General features: G+C 54.6%; 8 protein-coding genes across 8 annotated transcripts; 4 read left to right on the top strand and 4 right to left on the bottom strand.

Annotated features, from left to right (window-relative positions):
* Positions 1–1168: 1168 nt before the first annotated feature.
* Positions 1169–3007, top strand: E0L32_005396 (uncharacterized protein; the record flags this gene model as incomplete). Its single annotated transcript, XM_031139913.1, has 1 exon — positions 1169–3007. One exon carries the CDS (start codon positions 1169–1171, stop codon positions 3005–3007), a length of 1839 nt encoding a protein of 612 aa, XP_030996143.1.
* Positions 3008–3638: 631 nt separating this feature from the next.
* On the bottom strand, positions 3639–5608 carry E0L32_005397 (uncharacterized protein; the record flags this gene model as incomplete). Its single annotated transcript, XM_031139915.1, has 2 exons — positions 3639–4705; positions 4768–5608. The coding sequence occupies 2 exons, from the start codon at positions 5606–5608 to the stop codon at positions 3639–3641; spliced, it is 1908 nt and encodes a 635-aa protein (XP_030996144.1).
* A 782-nt stretch (positions 5609–6390) lies between these two features.
* On the bottom strand, positions 6391–10736 carry E0L32_005398 (uncharacterized protein; the record flags this gene model as incomplete). The annotated part of the gene is made up of 3 exons (XM_031139916.1): positions 6391–8928; positions 8994–9891; positions 9946–10736. The coding sequence occupies 3 exons, from the start codon at positions 10734–10736 to the stop codon at positions 6391–6393; spliced, it is 4227 nt and encodes a 1408-aa protein (XP_030996145.1).
* A 1368-nt stretch (positions 10737–12104) lies between these two features.
* E0L32_005399 (uncharacterized protein) lies at positions 12105–13679 on the top strand (the record flags this gene model as incomplete). The annotated part of the gene is made up of 2 exons (XM_031139917.1): positions 12105–12845; positions 13011–13679. The coding sequence occupies 2 exons, from the start codon at positions 12105–12107 to the stop codon at positions 13677–13679; spliced, it is 1410 nt and encodes a 469-aa protein (XP_030996146.1).
* A 1347-nt stretch (positions 13680–15026) lies between these two features.
* Positions 15027–16717, top strand: E0L32_005400 (uncharacterized protein; the record flags this gene model as incomplete). The annotated part of the gene is made up of 2 exons (XM_031139918.1): positions 15027–15885; positions 15963–16717. The coding sequence occupies 2 exons, from the start codon at positions 15027–15029 to the stop codon at positions 16715–16717; spliced, it is 1614 nt and encodes a 537-aa protein (XP_030996147.1).
* A 650-nt stretch (positions 16718–17367) lies between these two features.
* Positions 17368–19302, bottom strand: E0L32_005401 (uncharacterized protein; the record flags this gene model as incomplete). Its single annotated transcript, XM_031139919.1, has 2 exons — positions 17368–17584; positions 17666–19302. The coding sequence occupies 2 exons, from the start codon at positions 19300–19302 to the stop codon at positions 17368–17370; spliced, it is 1854 nt and encodes a 617-aa protein (XP_030996148.1).
* Positions 19303–21485: 2183 nt separating this feature from the next.
* Positions 21486–22566, top strand: E0L32_005402 (uncharacterized protein; the record flags this gene model as incomplete). Its single annotated transcript, XM_031139920.1, has 3 exons — positions 21486–22213; positions 22271–22427; positions 22486–22566. The coding sequence occupies 3 exons, from the start codon at positions 21486–21488 to the stop codon at positions 22564–22566; spliced, it is 966 nt and encodes a 321-aa protein (XP_030996149.1).
* A 382-nt stretch (positions 22567–22948) lies between these two features.
* E0L32_005403 (uncharacterized protein) lies at positions 22949–24295 on the bottom strand (the record flags this gene model as incomplete). Its single annotated transcript, XM_031139921.1, has 2 exons — positions 22949–23122; positions 23198–24295. 2 exons carry the CDS (start codon positions 24293–24295, stop codon positions 22949–22951), a joined length of 1272 nt encoding a protein of 423 aa, XP_030996150.1.
* Positions 24296–24680: the final 385 nt, after the last annotated feature.

Consider the following 24680-nt stretch of genomic DNA (forward strand, 5'->3'; position numbering starts at 1 on the left):
CATACAGGTGACGATCCTGAGAGTAAGTGATGGACTGAAGGGCAGCAAGCCCGAACGAATACCAAGTGTGAAGCACCGTCCAGTTGTTGTTGTTCTCGTTGTTCCGATGGTGGAAAATAACTGAGAGGGGGTTATGCAAATGCAGAAACTTAGACCAGATCTTCTTAAAGATAGAGAGAGAGTCTCATGATCTGCGAAGGTGGAATGTTTTGGAGGAAAGACAGATGCCGTGGTGAAGTGCGAAAAGGGGCTTGAAATAGATAGTAGGGGAGATGACTCTTTACAGCAAACATCCACCAAACTACAACGCCCTTTGCTCTGTTGACAATCATTCCAGTTGAAAACCCGAACAAACAATGGTTATGCCTTCATTACCTAATGAAACATCCATTGACATCTTGAAGAAGGTGTGATCACACCTCTTTGCTCAGCTATCAATCGGTACAAGCAAAATTCTCTCAAGCAAAGCTTATCAAACATATCTACTTTCATACATAGTCCCGGTTCTGCTCAAGGCACTGCTCACTTCGGTGAATCCTTGTTATGTACCGATGATTGTCTTCTTTACGGTTTTCTCTAACAAGACTCTGCGGGAAGATAGCAAAGAAAGCAGACACAATCATGCTACCCCAGACTAGTGCAGCAATACGTTTTCCAAACCTATAGCTTGGGGGTATTGGAGTAGGGATCGTATCAAGGAAAGGACTGTCTGCTCAATATGCACGTGAATGATCTAATCATTGTTGATTTTCTTTTCCTTTTTTTTGGGGCTCCATATGTGACGATAAATAAAGAAGGGTAAATCAAGAAAGGCATGAATGCATCTGGTGGATGACTTGGATCTCAGGGCAACGTGAGAAACAAGTGACAAGCGGCTTGAGCACAAATCCACGTCTGATCAATCCTGCGAGACATTTCCATACCTTTCCACTAGCCAAGAGTGTTGTCGTTGTGACTATCTATTCACATCGAATACATGCCCATCACGTTCCTCAGGCTCATAAATCACCATCTCTGTCAGTTCATTACGACCTGCAGACTACTTCTCCCCACCCCTGCTAATACCACGCTCAGGATACCGGAGCGTTCCCGCCCAGACCTTTGACAGCCTCGTCCTTCCCGTCTGACTATTCGCTCAAGTGACCCTTATTCACGTCTACTTTTCAACATGGAGCATGGTATGCCGGGAGCCGTGGACGGTGGAGTCGGAAAGCTCGCCTCTATGTTATTTAACGAGGAAAAGATCTTGAATAGCGATGCAGCGCAGATGTTGATGGCAGAGGCAGATCCTGGAGACATCCTCTTCAACTGTCTGCCGGAGCCCAGAACCCATCCGTATCGTTCTCTTGTGGCGGAAGAGACCTTCCCGTTCGACGCCGGGCGACATGAGGCCCCAAGCACTATCCCCGAAGCGACCAAGCAGACAACTTTCAGATACTTCTGCGCCATCCAGTGCTTTTCAATCGCTCTCTCGAAGCCAGGCCTGGTTGACCCCGTCTCAGAGTCCCTCCGCGCGGCTGCCGAGGCGTTCGCAAAGAACACCAACGTTATCACCTTCATTGGCGAGTTGGCTTCTGTGGCCCTCGATTCGACGTCCGACATAAACATTGGAGAAGGCTCTACCAACAAAAAATTCGAGCACCTGGCGTACTATAGGTGGCTCGCCCTCGGCGCCAAGGACGAAGACGACCCCTTCGAAGATCATCCCAAAAAGAAGAAAGCACCATCACACAAGCACATCCCGACCGACATCCTGTCCAGCGTCTGTGGAAACTGTGGCAAGGGCGGTGCTAACCACAACTGTGACAAGTGCCTCATCCGGAGCGATGGCCGCAGCGCCTTCAAGCAGGCCTACTGCAACAAAGCCTGCAAGCTTGCCCACGGGGCCGCACACAAGACAGCCTGCGAGGAAATGCAGCGAGTCAGCCGCGCAGCATCCATGTTCAAAGAGGTGTTTGTGCACTACCTCCTCAAGATGAACTACCACGACCTCACGGACATCACCGAGAAGGACGGGCTGGTCGTCAACACTCTGGCGAGCCTCGCGCCCAAGGCCTACACCGGAGGCATTGCCTTCCACAGCTTTCCTACCCATCTGGCTCGCACTCGCGAGGAGGCCGTGGCGTCCCTGCTGGCTATCCAGACCCGCGAGTGCCTGGACAACTTTGAAAACATGCTCAAGACCTTCTTCAGAAGAGTTGGCACCGACCTTGTCATTTTCTTTGGCGGAGCGATCACAACTAGACTCCCCCTGGTCAAGTCGATTGAGCGCGTCTCTGTGCTCCCGAAAAACGTCGAGCGCCCGGCCTGCAACGTGGACGGCGACAAGTCCGGCATACTGAAGCATTTCATCTCCATGGAGAGCCATGACCTGATCCGCCTCACGACTGAGTCAGGGATCGAGCTCGCATTCGACCCAACCGGCGCCCAGTTTGGTTGGTCAGAGGTCATCACGCCGTGGGAGGCGTACGAAAGCCATCGAGTCCAGCAAATCATCTCGGCCACCGGCCCCAATGACATCGTGAGGCCGGAAAAGCACCAGTATATGTTGATGAGGTACGGGTCGGCACAAGGCCAGCAGGTGGCGGAGGTCCTCACCACACGAACCATCATGATGATCAAGCTGACCACGGTCCTCAACGCGGAGATTTTCAAGGGCGGCGGCATGTTCAATATGACGAATCTCGGCCACGATGAGTTCCTGTCCACCCAGGGTCGTCTCTTGGAGGCTTGCAAAGATGCCATCGACAGCCGGGCTCTGAACTGGTACTCTGATCCCAGCAACCGATTCTTCATGAACAGCTTCTTGATTCCCGAGGTGTGCGGCACGACGGAGGACGCCGACAGGCTCAAGAAAGTCTGGCTGCACCAGGCATTGTATGAGGCGCTCAAGGACAAGCAGACCGACTTGCACCGCCTGTGGTTCCCTCTGCTTGACAAGGCCGGGCTCTACCACAATATGCCTGGCTCCCCTGCTTATCCTTTTGGCAGTGCTGCCTTCCTCTGACGACTGGGCAGCGCGTTTCCTACTGAAGATGCAAGTTCTGGACTTTGTTTGGCTTTGCAGAGAGACAGAATTGATTCATTAAAGGAATGATTCACTTCACTTCACGATGATGCCTTGCCAATTACGGGCTATGTTAGAGAGCATGGCCTCTGACATCGATGAAGGAGAAGAGAAGGAGATGGTATCGCTCGGTAGCTAAGACTCACGGAATTTTCTTGATCCACCATTACACTGTTTGCCAAAGAAGAAGAGGATAGCTTTGTATTTCAGCGCAAAGTAACACTGCTAGTCTGTAGGCTTCCAATACACGGCCATCCCACACAGGCCCTCCCCTCCCATTACCGCATCCGCGCAGAGCATAACTCGAGCAAGCAGACCAACTTCCTTCTCACACAGCTACCAGATCGACCATACCATACCGGTCCACCCCTCCCATTACCGTATCTGTGCAAAGCATATGTCGAGCAAGCAGATCAGCTTCCCTCTCACACAGCTGCCAAATCGACCATACCATACAGGGCCTCCCCTCCCATTACCATATCCGTATTCCATGCAAAGCATAACTCAAGCAAGCAAGCAAGCCAGCTTCCTCTTCATGCAGCTATCAGATCGCCTCTTCATCCTTGCACCCTTAGACTCTTCCGCCGTTGAGGCGCGCAATGTGGAACTCGAGTGCCTTTACCATGTTCTGGGCCATGGCTCTCTCGTGTTTGACCTGCTCGATCTTCTCTCGGAGCAGCTGCATTTGCTTCTCATTCTTTTCCATCGTCCGTGTGTTCGCCTCTATCTCGCTCTCCATATCCCCAAGCTCATCCCCGAGCGTTCCCATCTCTTTATCGAGCTCTTTGAGGTGTTTATTGTCCTGAGACAGTTGCTCCTCTCTTGCGGAGCGAACCCTGTTCTCTGCACACCGTCGCGCCTCTTCCCGCTCGCGCTTTTTCTGTTCGTCCTCATGCCTCGTCTCATCGAGGCTCCTCTTGAAGCGGTTGAGCCACTCGTCAACGATCCTGGGACGATCGTGCACGATCTCGTTGTACTCCTCTTCGGTGAACCAGATTGGGACCATCAGGTTGTACTCTCCAACGGACCGGGTGACTCCCCGGCGCCCAGCGGGATCGTAGTAGGCCTTGAAGGAAGGGAGCGCCGTCTGCTCCTTGTTCGCCTCATCGAGGCACTGGCTAGCAGTGTCCACGATACGACGACAGATTACATGATAATATTTATAGTTGGCGTTCATGAAATGTGAGGTGATCAGAGCCATGTCATCCCGGTGAACGAGCGACTTGCTGATTGACTCGTAGAGACGGCCAGCCAGGGCATCCTGGAGGTAGCCGACGGAATGTGCTGGCGCCCAGGTCGGTGGGTTTGGACATTCGGGATCGCCGAACATCTGTCGAGCCGCAGGGTCTATGGGCACTGGGGAGAGACGGACGACGTTTTGCACATGGTGCATGCGGACGGCCTGGTAGAGGCCGAGTGGAGTGAGGTAGTCCATCCAGCCAAACTGCCGACATGTAGGATCATACATGACTTTCAAGCCCGAGGCCATGGTGATTCGGAACGCTGTGTGTAGATTTAGGGAGTTCAAGCTCTTCATGGCTCGCTTTGTGATGCCGGAAGGCGTGTCGGACAGAACCGGGCGCTCGAGGTTCTTGGGATAGAAGGTCACTGCTTCGATTACGTCACATGGAAAGATGACTGCAGATTGTTTGTTAGCTTCCTTGCAAGTCGTCCGGGTGAGAGAGGGGGACGATACTAACCTCTGAAGACGAGATCGAAGACACACCGGGTTCGCTTGAGAACAGTTTCTCCCTGGCCATTCATCAGAGCTTCGATAGCTCGATCCCCGTCTTCAGCCACGGGCCAATCAAAGTCATGGACGAGGTGTCCGCCCATGAAGTTCATGGCGTCCTGGGTGTCGAAGTTGGCAACAGTGACGCCATCTATGTCTCTGGATCCGAGGAGCCAACGGTCATTGGCCCTGATGATGTACGAATTGATCAATCCCTGGAAGAGCAATGCGGCTCGCCTGACCTTGTTCCAGTCCTGGCAAACCCAGAGATGACGGGGGAGGTCCTGGACTTGACACTCCTCGTTGCAGTAGTATGTAGCATGAAAGGCACCCTCGGCAAACGCCATGTAGCATCCCTGGCAATAGAAGTCGACGCCCTTCTTGTTGCAGTAATTGCAGGTGGGTGCAACATACTCTGTGAGGGATTTGTTTGACTCCGGCAGTACGGCCGGCTCGGATTCACCCTTGAAGGGGGATTCAACCGACTTGCGGCCTCTTCCAACCCAGCGGTAGTATTCCAGCTGGCGCTGCTTCGTATCAGAGCCTGTGAACGTCTTTTTGAACAAGGCAAACCGAGATAGGTGGCGTATGAAGGATGCGGCGTCTTTCTTGCCACTTGTGACCAGTCTCGCGTACCGCAATAGGTTCATCGCGTCTGGGTCACAGGACTTTTGAGAGGCAGAATCTGCGACAAACTTGGACAGTGCGTCGCTGACTCGCTGGAGGTTGACAGCATCCTCCGGACAGGCAGAGTCCATCTCCCTGGGAGAAGGCAGGGAGGAGAACAGCACCTCAATTGGGTCATCCATGCTTGCTGATCACACCTTCACACCTTGAGGAGGTCAGATTTTGATGCAGATGCGGTGAGGATGATACAACTTGAAGTGACAGATGGGAGGGGTTGGGGATGTGTTGGAGGTGAAGATTGGGGATGCGTTGGAGGTGAAGATTGGGGATGTGTTGGAGGTGAAGAGGGGGGTTGTGCGTTCAGAAGCAGACAGAACTTGAGCAGGCTGCCACCTGTGGGAGATGGCTTCCGTTATTGGTCTGTGTGACTTCCAGGATGGGACTTGGATGCCTGGCGTGCCAACAAAAGAAGAAGGTCCAGTTCTGAAAAGGGGTTGGGAACGAATCTGAGGACTCTTTGAGCTAAGTACCCAGACTTAAGCCCAGGGAAGAGATTGAAAAGAAGAGACACTTGCAGGGCGAGATGCAAACAAATTGCAGATGTCTTCTCAGTGACTGCTGTCCTTCTGTGAGGGTTGGTGCAGCCCAAGAATAGCGTTAATGGTACAGGACACCGGGAGAACTTCGGCTATTCAGAGCCGAGCAAACATGATAATGGGACCCATGACCCTCACGTGCCTTTGCCTGGCTGTCTCCTTTTCTCTGCCTGTCTTTCTCCTTCTCTATCTCTATTCATATCCCAATAAAATATTTTTCCTGAGCTCTACTCCATGTCTATGTCTATGTGCAAAATGAACCCGACCAGGCCCCAGGAGGTGCAGCAACATATCAAGGGAAAGAGCGCTAAGGGAGCAACAATGGGAGGCTTCCAAACTGATAACTGCAGGCACCAAAACGTAGTACCTTAGCTCTCGGCCGTCTTGGAGGCCTTGGTACGGAGCTTCATCAGGCCATAGACCATGGCGTACGAGCTGGCCACGAAGAGTGCAAGGATCCCAGCATCTCGCCAGCCGTACGAGTACTCCAGCAGGTTGAGAGTTCGAAGATAGTCGCTTCCATCGCGGTAAGGGCAGACTCGGCAACTGGAGAGGGCCTCCGGGTTGACGAGCCGAGAACCAGCCCCCATGCCCTCCATGTATCCAGACAGGTATTCCCCGCAGGTAGTGCTGTTGGGAGGGTCGAACAGCGCGAACTCATGGTTTTTGCAGGTCACATCGGTCCCCCACAAGTCGAATACGAGCATGCTCCCCATAAGATAGTTATACGGGTTCAGGTAGTAGAGCCAGTACCGCCAGAAGACCTGGATCTGGGAGTACGGGACGAGGACACCACAGAAAGATATCAGAATACCGATAGCAAGAGGGTTGATGAGCGACGCGAAGACCTCGTTCGGCGCGTAGGCTGCGATTGCCTGCCCGATTCCCGTGTAGAGAAATTCATAGAGCCACATCACGAAGAACGTACCTCCTGCACGATGCGAGTTGCTCGGGAAACCAACTGTGTAGTACCAGCACACATAATATAATACGGCGCAGATGCAGAGATACGGGATCTCGGATACAATGAGGCCGGTAACGAATGCAACCCAAGAGTACATCTTGGACTTCTTCTCGCGGGTTTCGAAGATATCCCGCCGTTCGATGAATAGGGGCTGCAGCTGGGCGATCACACCAGGTGCGACGAAGATGAAGTTGAAGATGGTGAAGAGCCGGAGCTGAAGATCCGACACCGAGTCGCCAATCATCCAGAAGGAGAAGCCGTTGAACAGCGCAGAAAAGATGTGCAAAGCGAACTTGTTGTTGATGTAGTCGGTATTGCGGAACAAGGACATGTTCATGCGCTGGGTCACGATCTTGACTTGATCCCACAACGGCATAGCAAACTCAAAGCCATCGTCCGCGTGCGATGCGGGAGCTTTCGAGGCCGCATCGGCAATGAGGGAGTGCAACTCCTTGGTGACTGCGTCGTACTCCGGCGAGCTGAGCCAAACCTCTGCCCAGTCCTTGCCTTGGGAAAGATGGCCAGAGACAACATCAATCATGTGCTCCGCCGGGTTCGTCTCCATGGGGCATGGCGCGCCGTATCTTCCAAAGTAGTCCTTGACCGTCTTCGCATTCTCGCCAATGTCTCCAAAGTACACAGTCCTACCACCCTTGGCCAAAAGCAACAGCGTGTCAAACTCGGCGAACAGCTGAGCTGACGGTTGGTGGATCGTCACAAGTACCGCTTGGCCTGCCTCCGCAAGCTTCCTCAGGAATCGAACCGTATTGAACGCCGACTGGCCATCCAGGCCAGAGGTGGGCTCGTCCAGGAAGATCAAGATGCTTGGTTTGGCGACCAGTTCAACGCCGATTGTGACTCTCTTGCGCTGCTCTACACTCAAGCCAGCACCAACCTGGCCAATGAGCGTGTCCGCAAGGTCGTGTAGTTCCAGGAGGTCAATAATGGTGTCAACATAGCGCAGCTTCTCTTCACGTGGTACACTCCGGCTTTGACGCAGGAGAGCCGAGAACTCCAACGCCTCGCGCACTGTTGAAAAAGGCTCATGCACGTCAAGTTGCTCGCAGTAGCCAGCCGAACGCTGGAAGGCAACCGGAAGAGGTCGGCCATCAACCATGATCGATCCGCGGATAGTTCCTTCGGTCTTTCGCTGAGCAAGGACGTCGAGCAGTGTGGTCTTGCCGGCACCGGAAGCTCCCATCAGGGCACCGAGCATGCCTGGCTTGACCCATCCTTGCACATCATTCAACAATTGACGGTCTCCAGAAGGCGTTTTCACCGTATAAGACAAATTCTTCCACGTGAAAATGGACGTGTTTTGCAGAAGTCCTCCCTCGGACCGCAAGCCGTTCTTCTCTCTCTGCTGCTCTTCGCTGCTCGATACAGCTGTTTCGTCCCCAACTTGCGCCTCTTCGTCACTCCGAAGGATATGTCCGGCAACCTTGGCCTTCTCGCGGGGGATAAGTAGCGAGGGTCCGGATTCGGAGGATGATCGCCACCTAGAAGTACAGACCACAACGATAACGACGAAGAAGGCCCACCAAGCCCAGATGATGCCAAAGTTCCTCCAAATATGATCATGGCTATATCGAAGAGCCGAGAGGTAGTTGTCGCCATCAACAGAAGTCTGGCCTTGGATTGCCCCAAGAACACCAGCGCAAGATTGGGCGGCAGAATCGGTGTAGCCAGGGCCGTTCGGAATGAGGTTGCCGCCGACACATGGGATGGTCTTGCCATGAAACTCGTTCGCCAGCAAGGCATCGAATGCGTAGGCCAGGGGATTGATCCAGAAAAGCCAGACGAACCAAGGGTGCATCTGCGGCTTCTGGATCATGTAGCCGCTGTACATGACGACAGCGCTGATGAGCAGGCCCGACACTTTTGATGCGGCGTCAAAAGTGCCGAATGCTGCACCGATAGCCCGCATCAATGCGGTCATACACTATTACAATATGTCAGCTCTTCAGAACTCCTCCGGTCCACACCTGGTCGTGATCAGCAACTCACCATCGTTGTGGCTAACAACATAGCCCAGAAGGTAAAGAATGCCGAGGCACTCGTAGTGAGGCCAACCATGAAATACAATATAAGCGAGAAGGAACTGATCTGAAAGAGGAGAATAGGGATATCTGCAGTGATCTGCGCAAAGCAGAAAGCGGCCGGATGATAGTATGCCAGAGCCTTGTGCTTCAGAAGGACAGGTCGTCCACGGAACGAATCGGTCACTTCACTCATCGACAGGAGACTGTTGTACAGTAGTGCGAAAAAGAGGGCGCCGCTTTTGGAAAACAAGCCCCCGGAATTGTTTGGGGCGTTGTAGAAAAGCGAACCCGCGATCAGAGCTTGGACGATGGTGGCAACCTGCTTGATCACGAACGTGGCTTTATCACCCCAGATGATCTGGTACTGTCGAGTAACACAAGCTTTGATCTGGGTCTTGAGATCAACTGTGAAGGGGCTTGACGAAGGCAGGCGAGGATGCTTCTCAGAAGAAATTGCTTCGCTAAAGGCCTTCGTGTTGTCCCTGGCTTCATCTGTCGTCGGATAGTGGTATTCAGAGATCATCTGGGTATGCATGTCCGTCTTTTCGTATTCGTCTCGCAGCGCCGCGGCATGACGGGGGAATGTTCTCTCATGCCCTGGCTTGATCTTTCGTTCTGTCGGCACCGTCACGCCGGTGAGGAAATCCGCGACGTTGGCCCCTTCGCGGCAAACAAAGCCGAGCCTTTCCATGAAAGGCCGCGCTTCTTCCCTGGGACCATAGAACACCTCTCTGCCGCCGTCTAGAAGTAGGACCTTGTCAAAAAGGTTGTAGATGCCATTGCCGGCCTGGTACAGGGTAACGACGGTGGACAGTCCGAGAACGTCAGTCATTGCTCGGATGGCCTTCGTCCACTCTAAAGCCCTGCGAGGAGGTCAGATACATCTTCTAGAATGCCTTGTCGTCTTGTTTACTCACGTGCTGGCATCCAAGCCTCGAGTGCTATTGTCCCAGAAGAAGATTGATCCTTGAGCTGCCATGCACTCGATGATGCTGACCCGTTTGCGCTCACCACCAGAGACGCCACGCACAAAGGCATCTCCCACCTTTGTGCCATGTGTATGGGTAATGTTCATGGATTCCAACAGAAACTCCATGTTTTCTTGCCTTACTTCTTCTTTCGAAGAGTACCCATCTGGGAGCTTAAAAGGGACTTTGAGTCGCGATGCAAAGTCCATAGTTTGGCCGACAGTCAAGGTCGGAAAGAACAGCTCCTCTTCAGTATTCATGACAACTTGGCCTCGGTAGTTTTTGGACTGGCTGGCTTTCATGCTTCCGTAGAAGACGTCGCCCTCAACAGACGCATAACCCCGACGCCGATTGGCCAGGACGCTGAGCAGGGTTGTGCAACCGGATCCAGGGCGGCCAAGCACAAGGAGCATCTCTCCAGGCTTTACGCATCCATGGCTGTTATCGAGGATTGTTTTCATGGGAGGCTTGTGTCTGGCATCGCGCAGAACCCGAGGCAGATTGAATTGAGTTGCAACATTTTCGTGAATTGCCGCGTCATTGGCCACGGCCTTGACCGTGAGGTTCTCCCAGGTGACACCTAGCTGTCTGGCAGGTATGCCAGATCTTTCTTCCCTTTCACGTTTCTGCCTGACCTTCCACTCGAGTGCCCATGTCTTTTCGTCCTGTGTATTGTCCGATGCGTCGGAGCTGGACTGTGGGCCGTCGGGTACCACCGTGCTTGCGTTCTCGGACTGCATCTTGTGCAGAACGATATTAAAAATCGTGATTAAAGAACAATAAGAGAGTATAAATCCGGACAGAAGATCGAGCAACGTACGAAAAACCTGAGGACTGTCTATATCTGGGACAAAAGGGAAGCCTCGCTGCTAAGGTCGGTAAGATCTTGAAACTGAATGAATGACACGCTCTGGACGAAGGTATAAATATAAGACAGCAACGGTCAAACATAACAACCCGTCAGCCCGTCGCAATCCTAGCCCCATATCGCATTTGCTTCTGCAAGCCGAGTCCCATCGGAGGCACGACTCGACATGATGGGCGGCCGATTAGTCATCGGCAACCAGGAGTTCTGACCCTGGGTGAGCCTTGTGTACACAAAGCTTAAGCAACCTTATCAAAGAGCCACCCTTATTTATGGAGCAGCAGTCCTAAAGAGCCATGAAATCTGCAGCACTGCGTCCCGTCGCAGCTTCAATGATTGCCTCGCAAGCGGAGCGCCAGAATAGCTGACGAATGCTTAGCAGGTCGATACCTCAATGCTAGCAATGCTATCCTTGCTCTGGACCTCGCAGGGGCTATTCCACTACCTAAAATCAATGGAGTTTGATGGACAGTCAAGTACCTCTGCTAACAGATCGTCCACTTATCTGGCCATGGCTTTGCGTTGCTTGTGCTCATACACAGACACATTGCGGCTGTCTGAATGATGAGACGAGCATCCTCCGGATCCAACGGCCCCACTCGGCCCACCGCCAGGCCGGCAACTACCGAGAGCTGGGTCTGCAAGGCTCACTTTAGCGATTAGTCATCGGCAATGCTTATCCATCTCGAGTATCAGCTTTCAAATCTCACATCCTCCGCGTCCCGATATGTCCGCCCGCTCGGTGTTTCGCCCTTTTATCTCAATTCGGTTTGAATTTCAGGTGCCCGACTAGCCGTCGCTACTACCATAGAGGTGAGGCGTCCTGGACAAAAGGCCCGGGGATTCTGGCGTTCTCTCCCATCGTTTGACACGACCCACATGCAGGCCGCAAGCTTGAACTCGAATATGTGAGACCTTTCTCCCGGTATTAGCTATGGCGAAAAGAAAAGCTTGTGATTGTTGTCACAACAACAAGGTATGTGATGTCCTCCCCTGATCGCCATGGACATACGACCCTGATGACATCAAACCAAGATCCATTGTGACAATGCAGTCCCTCAGTGCAACTGGTGCAAGCATCACGGTCTTGCATGTACGTACAGATGGGCTAGCAAGAAGATTACCAAAGCCAAACGCACAAAGTACGTACTACGGACCCATCCATCTTGGCATACGATCCAGCCTCTCGGATATGAGCCGGTTTGATGCCGCAGAGATCGATGACAACTAACAAACCCGGTAAATGTGCAGAGGCCGACGCGAGCAGGATCTGAGCCGTTCCTCTGTTTCAAACAGTCCATCCGGAGCCACACCACCTTCTGGGTCCGACGTTTCGGACCCGCGTGTGTGTGGGAGGGATACAGCCAAGACACCCTCCAACGCGGCTCTGACCAATCACTCCCCCGTTCCCACGGCACAACTCCAGTCTCCGCGTCCCGCTTTCGGACAGATGCACTTCGCCGGCTACCAGCTTGGTGAGATCAGCTCATACCGTGGTATCCCTCTCTTTTCCGTACACGGACTAGAGTGGATCAAATCGAGGACCGGCCAGGATGTTAGGCCTCATATGATCGACATTGCCGAGGCCCTGAAGAAGAGCAGACAGTTCACACCCTTGATGCTTCGAGGATTCACCTTGGCACGTTCAAATCTAGATTTGCCTGCAAGACATCTAGTCGAGACCTATTTCAAAGCCTTCCGAGATTCCCATTTCAAGTTGGTGTTTCCAGTCGTCGATCATGTCCTCTTCCGGCATACAATCGACTCGGCGTACGAGCCACCTGGGGGCGAGCCTGGGCTCGAAGCCATCTGCGCCAAGGCTGCTATCTTCGCCTTCCTAGCACTCATTTCTGTTGCACGGATCGAGTTCCGTACGCTGAAGCCCAGCATCGATGGCGACGCATGCGCTTCCAAATCGGAACATCTCCTGCCCTATCTTCTCCAAGTCACAAACCTGAACGCTTTAGAAACGATCTCAATGCTAGTGAGTCTATGATGACGCACATATTATATCGTGATAAAGTGCTAACTTCTTATGACGACATTGTACCACCTCTTCACCGGGCAAATGGAGGGAGCATTGAAAACACATGCGCTCGCATGCCGTATGGTCTTCATGCTCGGCGGCCAAATGCATCCAACACAACAGCCGTGTGCAGAGCAGCCAAATTCAGAGCAAGACTCAGCATGGAGAGTTCAAACCCACATCCGAAAGCTTTTCTGGCTTTGCTATACCTTTGACAAGGACATGGCGCTCAGGACCGGCCTGCCGCCATGCATCGAGGATGAACATTGCGATTTGACGTTCCCACCCCAGTATTTAGAGACTATACACCGCCTTCAAGAGGTCCCTTTTGCTCTACAAGATCAGGTCGATGCCCCCTGGCTCCCCGGAGACCTGCGGCTATCCATCATCAAGTCCAAGACGTACAAGGTGCTCTACTCGGCAAACGCCCTTAGGAAGCTTGACGCCGATGTCGTCAAAACTATACGAGAACTCGACGAGGAGTTGGAGCGATGGCGAATCTCGCTTCCGGTGCTCAACCGGCCGCAGTTATTCTACTCGCAGGAGCAGGCGATCGATCTGAGCCTGCCGCACCCTCAGATCATGCACTGCACCCTGATCCAATTTGAATACCACTATCTAGTGGCCACGATCCATCGAGCTGTGGGCCGTTGCCGTGCCTGGACGGACGGAGAGAGCTGTGCAGTTGACGGCCTCGGATCGAGCCTCTCTCTATCCGTCGAGGCGAGCCGCACCACCCTCTTCTACCTCCGACAAACAATTCACTATCTCTTCGAGGACGCTTTTTGGTAAGATAAGACAAAACCTCCTCTCCTCCACTTGCAAGAATGATGTGTGAGACTCTGGTTGATTGCGATTGCTGACCAAGAATGCTCAATAGGCTCGTCTCCTTCTACCCAATGTCGGCAATGCTCACGCTCTTCTCGTCCATACTCATGCACCCGCACGACTCTCGGGCTAGGGAGGACCTGAAACTGCTCAACTTAGCACCGGATCTTCACGAACGTATGTTATCTCGGGAATGGACGCCAAACGAACTTGTCAATCTGCAAATGGTTGAGAGCTTTGTAGCAGAGTTGGTTAGACTGGCAGACCATGCCCTTGTCAAGGCTGATGCAGAGAGGGGGGTTGGGTCTTCGGAGTTGGTAAATAGTTAGCGAGCTAGTTCCAGTTGTAGGATATCAGATATACAGTGCTCCATACCTAGAGGGGGATTGATATTCCTTGTAGATTAACGCTTTATGGCTCGCATTAGACAGCATGCCCTAGATAACTTATGGCAAGTCAAATTAAAGTCTGACTGTATCTCAGCCTTGCTCCTCTTGCTCGTATTCAACTTTCCCAAATTTAACCATGGGTCGAGAACATTAGGTAACATCTTGTCACAAAACAAATAGAGTGTCATGTGGGGAATATTTCACACGAGAGACATCAAAGTCTCAAGGATTCGACGGAAGGCTGGAATGAGGCCTCCAGTGTTTGGCTACGCGATTTTCCGGCTCTCAGCACGAACCTGAAGTTCGATGGAGCAAAACTCCTCCATCAAACCACTTTCCACCATTATCCGTGGCCATATTTTTCGGCCGTTTCTAATGCTCTACGAATCTCTGATAGTGGACATGCGTTTATCAAGTAAGGTGAATATATCTCAAGGGAAATGAGTACTTAGTTAGTAGGACAGCCTTTTGGAGACTCTCACATAGAAGAGTTACCTCACTGCCCAAAACATGTGATGGAACGAGTATTCAACGTGATCTTGATTTCTAGTTCAAGCTATGGGACTAAGCGACTCTAGTGGTAGATTGCAAATCTCTTGGAAGTATTGGATCGAGTTGGAGGGGAGATAATGCTGCCTCTTGCAACTTCTCAAGGTGAAACTCGTTCACAGCTATTACGAGAGAACACAGCCACAAAAAAAATCCACGTTGGTGGAATCTTCGTACGGCTTTCTCTAAAACTGGACCATCAATCTTTTGTGTTTTCCCCAAAGACATTACTGTCAACTCCGACTCACCTTTGCCTTAGGCCAAGACAAAGTTGAAAGGTTAACTGCATCAACTTCTTGACCCCGATCTTCAGTACTCAGTTCGAATGCCCGCTCAACTTTCCCCAAAAGCAATCTGAGATCCATCAACAACCATGGACGACCCGGTCACGGCGCTTTTTGCGCGTCTACCAGATCCCATGGGCGACCCTCGTGCCTCGATCGATACGACGGCCACCGGGATGGCATTTCTATTGCCATTTCTTTCCTTCAAAGAGGACATGTCGACCAGGGACTCGGTCGATCCGGATGCGAAAATCCTTCTCGCGTACGTAAACGACATTGTCAAAGGACGTCGCAAGATTTACCAATTCTGCTCGCTTCTCGGGCGCTTAGCACTTTTCAAAGACCCTCTCGAGGAAGGGCCGCTCGCCAAGCAACGGCAGCTGGCATACTATCGCTGGATAGCGAGGGGCCGCAAGGAGGAGGACTATCCGTTCTCGAGTGACGGCACTCTCACGCGGCCTCCATCCAACGATCCTGTCTCGCACGAATTTCTTCCCCGAACCTCAGATTCGACCCGGTGCGCTCACTGTGACAAGGACTCCGCACCTCTAAAGTGCGGCGGTTGCCTCGTGCTTATCGACAAGCATGTTGTCTTTAGCACGGCCTACTGCAGCAAAGAATGCCAGGTTGGTCACCGGAAGACTCATCGGGCAGCCTGCCGGGACTGGCAGAGGCTGGGACGCGCGAGCTCAATGTTTCAGGAGACACTTGTTGAGCTCCTCAAAGTCACACAGACGAGAGAATGGCGAACGATTTCGGAGAAGGATGGAATGAACGTTTCGGTCTACGAGGGCCTCGAGTCCCGGGCCTTCCTGGGCAAGCATGTCTTGATTCCCGCCGAATTTGAGAAAGCGGAAACCCCTGAGCTCGCCCTTCAGACCTTGATGAATGGCCAGTGCACCGCGACTGTGGTCGATTCACGGGCCCTTTTTGAGATTTTCTTTCGACGTAAGTCTTGTCTCTTGTTCCTTCTGCGGGGGAAATCAAACATTTTGAGGAAATACTAATGTCAAGTCAAAATCAAGGCACCTGCAAGTCCGCCCACGTGGTCGGCTTTCAGGCCAAGAACATGCATCGTACAATCTTATACGGAGCTTGTACCAACAGCGATGGATCGGCGCGGCTCGAGGATGTCAACGCGGATGTCTTGCATCAAGCGATTCACATCACAATGCCCTCTGGGGTGGAAGTCTCGCTCGATCCAACCGGCGTCCAATATGGCTGGAAAGACTACTTGACGCCCTGGGATGCGTTCTGCCAGCATCGCATGCACAGACTGAAGAAGGTTACGGCGATGGAGCCCATTCCCAAAGCTGAATGGGAACGTCTGGCCGGGCGTCTCCGCCTGAATGGCAAGTATGCAGTCGGTGAACTGGATTCGGATCCTGATTCTTCTTACCGGTCTGCTGTGCGCTTGGTAAACGAGCTCCTGGTATCGGGCTTGCTATGGAGGACCGAGATCCTCAAGAGCCAAGGGGCCCGTGCCATCGAGGACTTGAAAGGAGAGGAGTTCGACAAAATGCGCACCAAGATCATGGCCTCTGTTGGAGACTCGCTCCGGGAGGCACTCCGCGTGGCGCACGACTTGCCGTATTACCGGTTATACTTTGAGTGGGACTTTGCTATCCGTGCCACCGTGAACGCGAAGTTTTACAGACTTATGAAGCACGTCTGGCTGGGGGAGGAGGAGTATGCCGAGCTCAGGGATCATCCCGACGAGCTTGCGAGAGTCTACGCGAGCCGCGTGCTCGAGGTCGACAACCAGCTATTCCACTCTTGAAAGAGGGATAATATCGTGGTCGTGCGCGCTCGGAAGATCTTGAGAGGGTTTTATGGTTTTATGGTTTTATGGTCGTAAAGGCGAGTCCGGGAGCCTCTCGAGGAGGCGGGTATAGGCCGATGATGTCGGCGGGATCGATGATGGATGCATGGACGGATGAGTGAGAAAAGATAGCCATTATCTAGCGACACACCAAATCGAAACGCCGTATGGACTATTGTCAATTTCCTCTGCTAGATACATGCACCTTTTCTTCTCCCTTTCAGGTTCTGAGCTTCGACTTGTCAGACCTAAAGGAAATCCTTATCACTGGGGACCTGGTCTTCTTTGTCCGAGGACTTCTGGCCGTATTTCATGTTGGAGATGCCTGTCCTCATCAAGCCTGACACGTATTGAACACAAAAAGCTGCTGTATGGTCTCAGGACTCAAACCGAGGCGGGCAGAGCGACTGGAATGCAAACCCCCTCCAACGGATAATTATACCCATACCCAAAGCCGATTGGCAGAATGGCGACTATAATCCCATTCTCGGACAAGACGTTAACTAATTCTTTCTTTATTGTGCTTCTACATCAATGGCTAATGTACGTCTAATGCGCGCGTCCGGGGCCGGATAGCATATTTAGGGATTACACTACAAGATGTCTATCTAGGCTTGGAACTTCCTCGAAGCCACGGAGCGCTTCTTGGTGCAGGGCTTGGCCGACTTGCTGAGCTCGAGAAGCTTGTCGAAGAGAGGAGTGCCGAGGCCGGTGACAGGATCCCAGCCCTCGGTGGCGTTCCACGAGGCATACGGCACAAAGGGGGTGGGCAGCCCGCTATAGATGTCCCTACCAGTGCAACCGGTCGAACCGCCGTGGGTGATACTGCAGAATCGAGGGGTTAGCGTTTTTTTGTTCACGTCCACTGCTGATGGGGAGATCTTGGGAAGTTTTTCTGCGACTTACTCGGTCAGGCCCTTGTAGCCCTCCTTGTACAGCCACGGGTTCAGCCAGCCCAGGGGCGGCTTGCCCTCCGCCATCCTCGCGTTGTTGAGCAGCGAGACGAGCGCGGCAAACATGGGCGCCGAGGCGCTCGTGCCCGAGATGAGCGCGTCCCTGCCGTGGTCAAAGACGTGGTAGCGGACGCCCTGGGCGGCGACGTCGGGGAAGCCGCGGCCGTTGGGGTTGTACAGGCCCTTCCACTGGTCGCCGAGCTTCTCGAGGTACTTGCCCACGGCGGCGTCCTGCCACCTGGGGCGCGGGAAGACGTCGGAGAAGCCGCCGGAGGAGAAGCTGACGGCGTACTCGGGCTCGACGTAGCGGGTGCCGCCGACGGAGGTCACGTGCGGGCAGGCGGCGGGGAAGATGGGCAGGAAGCGGGTGGTGTTCTTGCCGTCGTTGGTCTGGCAGGCGGACGCGACGCCCGTGTCGCCCGAGGAGAAGAGGATGGAGACGCCACGGGCGCCGAGCTGGCCGAACATCTGGCAGACCTTCTCCACGTAGGGCCGGGGCACGGACTGCTCGTCCTCGCCGTAGGACGTCGTGAGCGTCTGGGGGAGCTCGTCGTCCTTGAGGCTGAGCATGTGCTCGAGGAAGTCGAGGTAGGGCTCGTTGGAGCTGTTGTCCGGGTCTGGCTGATCAAGGTCCGGGACCAGAGGCCCTCGGCCACCGGTCGTGTAGTAGGTGGTGGGCTGCTTGTAGTTGATGGCCAGGGCGTACTGGATGTCCAGGTTGGCCTCGCCGCTGTCGAGGGTCGAGTTCTCAATGTTCTTTCCGCCATTGATGGAAACGACATCGAAGGTGGCGTCCAAGGCGTAGGGGGCATAGGCCGGCTTGAAGAGCGCCAAGTCGCCGTACTTGGCATACTGGTCAAGGTAGCCGGCGACACCCATATGGGAGCCTTCGACTGGCTTGGCCGTGTAGTCCCCAATCTTGTAAAGGGCTCGCAGGCACTGCGGAGTGATGGTGGCGTTGCAAGTGGAGAGGTCGAAGTCCGCGGCAGGACCGTCGACAGCCTGAATATTGGCCTTGGCCTGAGCGACGTCGATGATCTCGAAAATGTGGCTGCGCATGGCTCGAAGCTGGCCGAAGCGAGTGATGGGGGCAACCATAGTGATGTGGCTCTTGACCTCGTCGGGCACAGAGTACTTGGTCGCGCGGACCTTGACGGTCTCGGTCTCCTCGTGCTCGTACACGCCAAAGGTGGTCTTGAGCATATCATTGGCGACACCAACAGTGGTCTTGAAGTTGATCCAGTCACCAGCATCCTCAATCATGTTGCTCGGGACACCAGCCTCCCGCAGCCACCTGAGCACCACGTCGGTGGACTCGGCGCGGGGCTTCATCATCTCCTTGAGTTCATCCCGCTTAAGGTGCTTGCCGTAGAGCGGGTGCTCCGGGTCGGAGACCTCGTACAAAGTCTGCTCGAACAGTGCCGTATTGGGTTGCTCAAGCGCGATTCTGAGCTTGAGCACACGATCAGACTCGGCATCCTTCAGCTTCCTCCAGCCTTGGGGGACGCCATGAAGCGATTCCACGACGGCATCGGCGCTGGCTAGGGACTGGAGGGCCGCAATTGCGGCGTAGAAGACGCCCGAACGCATGATGGCTCACGTCACTCAGAAGTAGCTGCGAGGACGAGATGTTGGTTGGACAGGAGGAAGGAGTACTGCAGCGTACAGACCAGGAAGTTATACTTTGCTGTCAGGCAAAGCAAAGGTTCCTCTGTGTGCACGAGAGCTCTCAGAGATAAATAAGAATCAACCGCACCGGCGAAGAACGAATGAACGCCAAGGGGGTAGGGAAGGCAGGCTAAAAGTGTAAAAAAAAAAGCTACTCCAGAGGAGCATGCCTTCTATATATGCGTGGAAGCAGATTAATTGGGATGCGCATGCAACCCGCCCAAGCTCCGTCGTCAGGGCGGCGGGAGAATGAGCCGGGATGCGACAAGTTTGGTGGACAAGGAGCTGCGGGGAAAGGTCTCCAACCAATTCCCAATGGCTGGGCCGGTTTGTTCGTGCCCCGGCCACGCGCGCTGCTGCATGAGACAGACCATGTCACCTCGCTTCAGACGTGGATTGGAAATTGGAGATTGGAGAGGATGCAAGGCCTCGTCTCCCGACGCTCAGCAAACAGCCTGCCATTTTGGGAATGGGCCCAAGGGTTTCCGGGAACATATCTACCTGGGCCAGGCGCACGGCGCTGGATGTTCAGGGCAATATATGACGCCAGGGCTCGAGGGGCGGCGGGCTACTGACAAGAACTACAGAGTAACTGGTGTGAGCTCGTGCTGTACAAGGCGAATGAGTGTACGGAGTACGGAGTACGCGTGGTGTGTGTGTGCGCGATGCGGGTCGTCGGCCCCGAAGCGATTGCCAGATAAGGCAGCTGAGCACACCTTGATTCGTCGGCGGAGATGAGGGCGTCTCTGGTCTTCTGTCGATCAATTGGGGAGCTACCTGAGCAGTGAGAACTGCTTGGTCTCTACCCTGTCTCCTGTCTAATTGATGCACTGTTTTGTCTTTCCATCGTCAAGCTAGCACGGCAAAAGCAAGATAATCTAGTCGCGACATGACCCGCCATGGCAAGATCTTGGCAGGCACAAGCTGTCTGGGCACAATCCGCGAAGGCGATCACTTGGGGTGACTTCGTTTCCTGGGGCGAGGTTTGCTTTCCGGATCATCCAGGTCGCACAGACAGTTGCATTGATGTAGGCCTCCATGCAATCGGAACACGGGCAGTTGAGCTAATCTCGACGCGGCAGGTCGTCTTGCACAATTGTGGACCTCGACCGCCGTCCCGCGCCGCTCCCTGTTCCTGAACCAGCTACGGGGTGCGTGTCTTTCGGTACATGTCCTCCTAGGGCTGTCAGCCAAGAGAGCTTGTACTTGCTAAGCTTGCCGCCGCCGAGGAACAAAGAGGCGGGGGCACAGGTTCACCATCGATTCCCCGCTGATATCCAACGGCGGCCACTTGATCTCGAGCATCCCTGGTAAGCAGGAGGAGCATCCTGGTCACCAACCCCTGCCTATCGTCATTTAGCTCAAAGATGGTAGCAAGGACAAGACCTGTCAACCGAGCTCAAACGCCCACTTGCCTGTGTAGGTTAGCTGTGTCTAGCTGCTTCGAGATAATGTGTATTCTGTACTTGTATTTTCCCGAGAGCAGTGAAGATTGGGTCAAAGATGCCAGGCAGTGTTCAGCTCTCCAAAGGGTTGCGAAGCCGTGGGGCGTAGGTATGCAACGAATTACACGATGTCTTCAACCAACCTCCCGCGGAAAAGACAGCCAGCCTAGAGGAGCGGATGAACAGAAAGGGTCAGACGTCCTGCCAGCCATGTCTACGCTTTGCTTCCCATTCCAAATGAATGATCTGCATCAGCTTGATATCTCGGCCTTCCCCGAATGTCCAAGGCAAGTTTCCTGCAAAATACTTGTACCCACTGCCAGGCAAAGAGGGCAGGCACCATCCCTGATCCTGCCTCAGTTTGCACGGGTCGCAGAATCGTGACTCGAGGGGCCGCACCTTCCTTCTGCCTGTACAGCGCTGGCAGCTACGCAGGCTCCCACCATAGAAAGAAAAACTGCAAACAAATTGGCAGCACAGTAAAATAATATTGTATGACAACAGAATTAGCAAATAGAATTCGAAACTCAAAAGGACGGGCCAAATTGCATGGCGTGGAGAAGCAGATGCCAGCCCGCGCGTTCCACCGCCGATCCTGAGACAAACAGAAACCCGTTCCTGCATCTGCCGTGTCACCCACCATCTGGAATTCCCGAGAGCATGTTGCAGCGGAAGACGCCAGACCGCCAGCAGAGCCCTGCCCGGCTCTCGTCCAAGCAGGGCTTCACGCCGAGCTCCATAGTGCGGAGACAGACTTTCCTGGAGCGCCTGCAGACCGAGCCGCCATCCCCGCCATCCCAGGAGGTCCTGCCGTCGTCACCCGAAGTCAGGCTTGCCGACCCGAACAAGGCATTCTTTGACAAGCTCAAGACCTCATTCGGCGGCGTGGCTGCGGGGCGGTCCACGGACAAGGAGACAGGGTCCCTGCCACAGCGGCGTCACAAGGACGCTTCATCCTCGAGCGTGACACCCGAGCTGACGACTGTAGACACCCTCAAGGGTAAGATACACAGCGCCGCCGGCTCACTCCTCCGCTTCGAACGACTCATTCGTGCTGATATCGTAATAGAGAACTACATTACTCTTGCCCAAAATCTCTACGTCACAGCCGCTTCCCAGCTCTCAGACGCACAGTCGAGCCTCGAGGAACAGGTCTCGGCGCTGACAGATGCCGACCAGGCCTTCGTAGCGTCGTTGAAGTCGCAGTACGAGCACGTCTGCCGGCCCCTGTCCGAGACTCGCACCGAGGTCCGCTTCGCCTTGCCCGGGAGCAGCTCGGGTGCCAGCAGCCAGACGCGCACCGAGGAGGTGCACATCGGCAAGCACGTCGGCGCCATCAGCAAGCGGCTGGCCACCCTCGAGCGAGACCTCGATCAGTTATGGACAGAGTAGGAGACTGCCCAGGACGGGGTCGATGATGCTCTGCGCGAGATCCTCGGCAATAGCAAAGATTCTGGTGGTGGTGGTGGTGGTGGTGGTGCAGCTGGACTGTCCTTGACGCAGGGCTCTCAGGCGGCATTTGAGAAGGAAATGGATGGCTTTCGCAGAGAGCTAAACCAGCTCGCGGAAGACGCTTTGCAGGAGATGACAGATAGTGAAAAGGTCAGCCGATGTACTTGTATCCATCCGAAGCTCGATTGGTGGTTGACTGACACATCAGCAGAAGTACCAGAAGCTCATCTTGAACGAGCAGACCAAGCTCGCGCAGATCATTGCCAGCTTACCCTCGGAGTTTGACTAACCACCGAACCCTTTCGAGCCGGTCCTCCTTTTGCTTTTGTTGTCATACCTGCGATGAGACTGGAGGGGGAAAAGAAGACACTTAGCAACATGAAGCACATCTGGCCACAATTTCCCGCAGACACCTAGCTGAGTATGTTCGTTAAATTAATAAGTCTAATGCTAGCTTTAGAGTCGTTATCTCTTTTCAAGAAGAAAGAATACCTCGTCTGATCCGGTCTATCATGATCCCTTTCGCAGACCTGATGCCACACCCTCGTATCGCATGCGTGCGCCAAACGCCAAAAATGGACTCAGCCAGTGACATCACTGCTGTGGCCCCGAAAACACACTTTTTCACGTCTCTCATAAAGCATGTGTGTACGCAGGAGCGACAATGCCGTTTACTGCTCCTCGGGCACGACGACGCCCCAGGGGTGCTGCTCGTTGCCGTACATGATGTCGCCGATCCAGCCCTTGAGCTTCAGGGTGATGTCGCCGCCCTTGCCGTCCTTGCCCATGCCGATCTTGACGTCCTTGCCGCGGTGGTGGATGAAGGAGATGGGGCAGATGAAGTACTAAAAATTTTTCCTATGAGCATTTCGAACTTTTCCTTTCGTTTGTGTGTGTGGTTAGTGATCTTTTTGACTTACAGCAGTGCCAGAGGCAAAGGACTCGATGAGCCGGCCCTCGGCGTCGGCCTGGAGGACCTCGTCGATGGTGTACCGGCGCTCGACGACGTCGACCTCGCCGGCGAGGCGCTCGCGCGCGAGCTGCAGGGCGCTGCGCCTCGTGACGCCGTCGAGGATGAGCCGGTCGTCGAGCGGCGCCGTGACGATCTCGGCGCGGCCCGTCGCGGCGTTGCGCATGACGACGAAGAAGTTGCTGGCGCCGGCCTCGGTGCAGTAGCCCTCGGGCCCGTACAGCCACAGGATCTGGCCGAACCCGCGGGAGCGCGCCTCGGCCGTCGCCAGCAGCGAGGGCCCGTAGTTGGCGCCCACCTTGGCGTAGCCGAAGCCGCCGACCCACGCGCGCACCATGTCCTCGGGGCTCGTGTGCAGGCGCATGCCGCCGGGGGGCGCGTCCATGCGGGGCATGAAGGAGGCCGTGACGAAGAGCAGGGCCTTGCTGGGCGCCTGGACGCCGAGCTGCGCGTTGGTGCCGATGATGGTCGGCCGCAGGTAGAGGTAGGCGCCCGGCCTGTCGCGGGGCAGCCAGCGCGGGCCGTCGACGGCCATGAGCGCGATGACGAGCTTCTCGAGCTCCGAGGGGGGAAAAGCGGGCAGGGAGATGCGGGTCGAGGACATGAGCATGCGGGCGGCGTTGCAGTCCGGGCGGAAGAGGCGCAGCTTGCCGTCGTGGCCGCGGTAGACCTTGAGCCCCTCGAAGCACTCGGTCGCGTAGTGCAGGACCGAGGCCGTGGGCATGAGCGTCAGCGGGCCGTAGGGCTTGAGCTCCGGCGCGGACCAGCCCGCGGCCGCGCTCCACGAGGCGGTGATCATGTGGTCGGAGCAGATGGTCTCGTCGCCGGCGAAGGCGTGGGCCTCGTCCGGCACGGGGCGCGGGCTCTTGGTCAGGTTGTAGGTGAGCTTGGAGGCGTCCAGCTGCTGGGGCTTGGCCGGGGCGGCGGCGGCGGCGGCGCCATTGCTGAGCTTGTGCTCGAGGGCCGAGGAGGTCAGGTCGATGTCCTGGTCGCCCTTGTGGACGGCCGAGATGGCCGGGGAGTCTTGGGACAGGGCGCCGGGAGCCATTGCTTGTCACAATTGCCCTATGTGGGGGGTGTTGTGTATAAGAGCGGTAGAGAAGAGTATAAAGGGAATCCTTTCTTAGTACCACGCCGACTTGCGTGTCAAAGTGTGTGGATGGGAGAATAGGCCAATACGTTTCCAAAACAGTCCAGGAAACTTTCCTGAACGTCCGAAGAATCAAAGTTTAAAAGGGAATGTAGCAGGAAGAGGTGCTGGTGTGACGGGAACGGCAAGAGATAAAAGAAAAATTAAACTGGGTATCGTTGATATGATGTCGGTAGGTCGGAGAAAGGGCGTGAGTGTCCCAGGGGGTTGAGCAGGTGACTCATTGGCCAATGGCAGGACTCGGACGGGTTTGCCTACGACAGCCGCTTCCACGCGCTCCGTC

The sequence above is a fragment of the Thyridium curvatum genome (assembly GCF_004353045.1).
Source record: "Thyridium curvatum strain D216 chromosome Unknown NODE_28_length_411853_cov_82.906025, whole genome shotgun sequence".
NCBI lineage: Eukaryota > Fungi > Ascomycota > Sordariomycetes > Thyridiales > Thyridiaceae > Thyridium > Thyridium curvatum.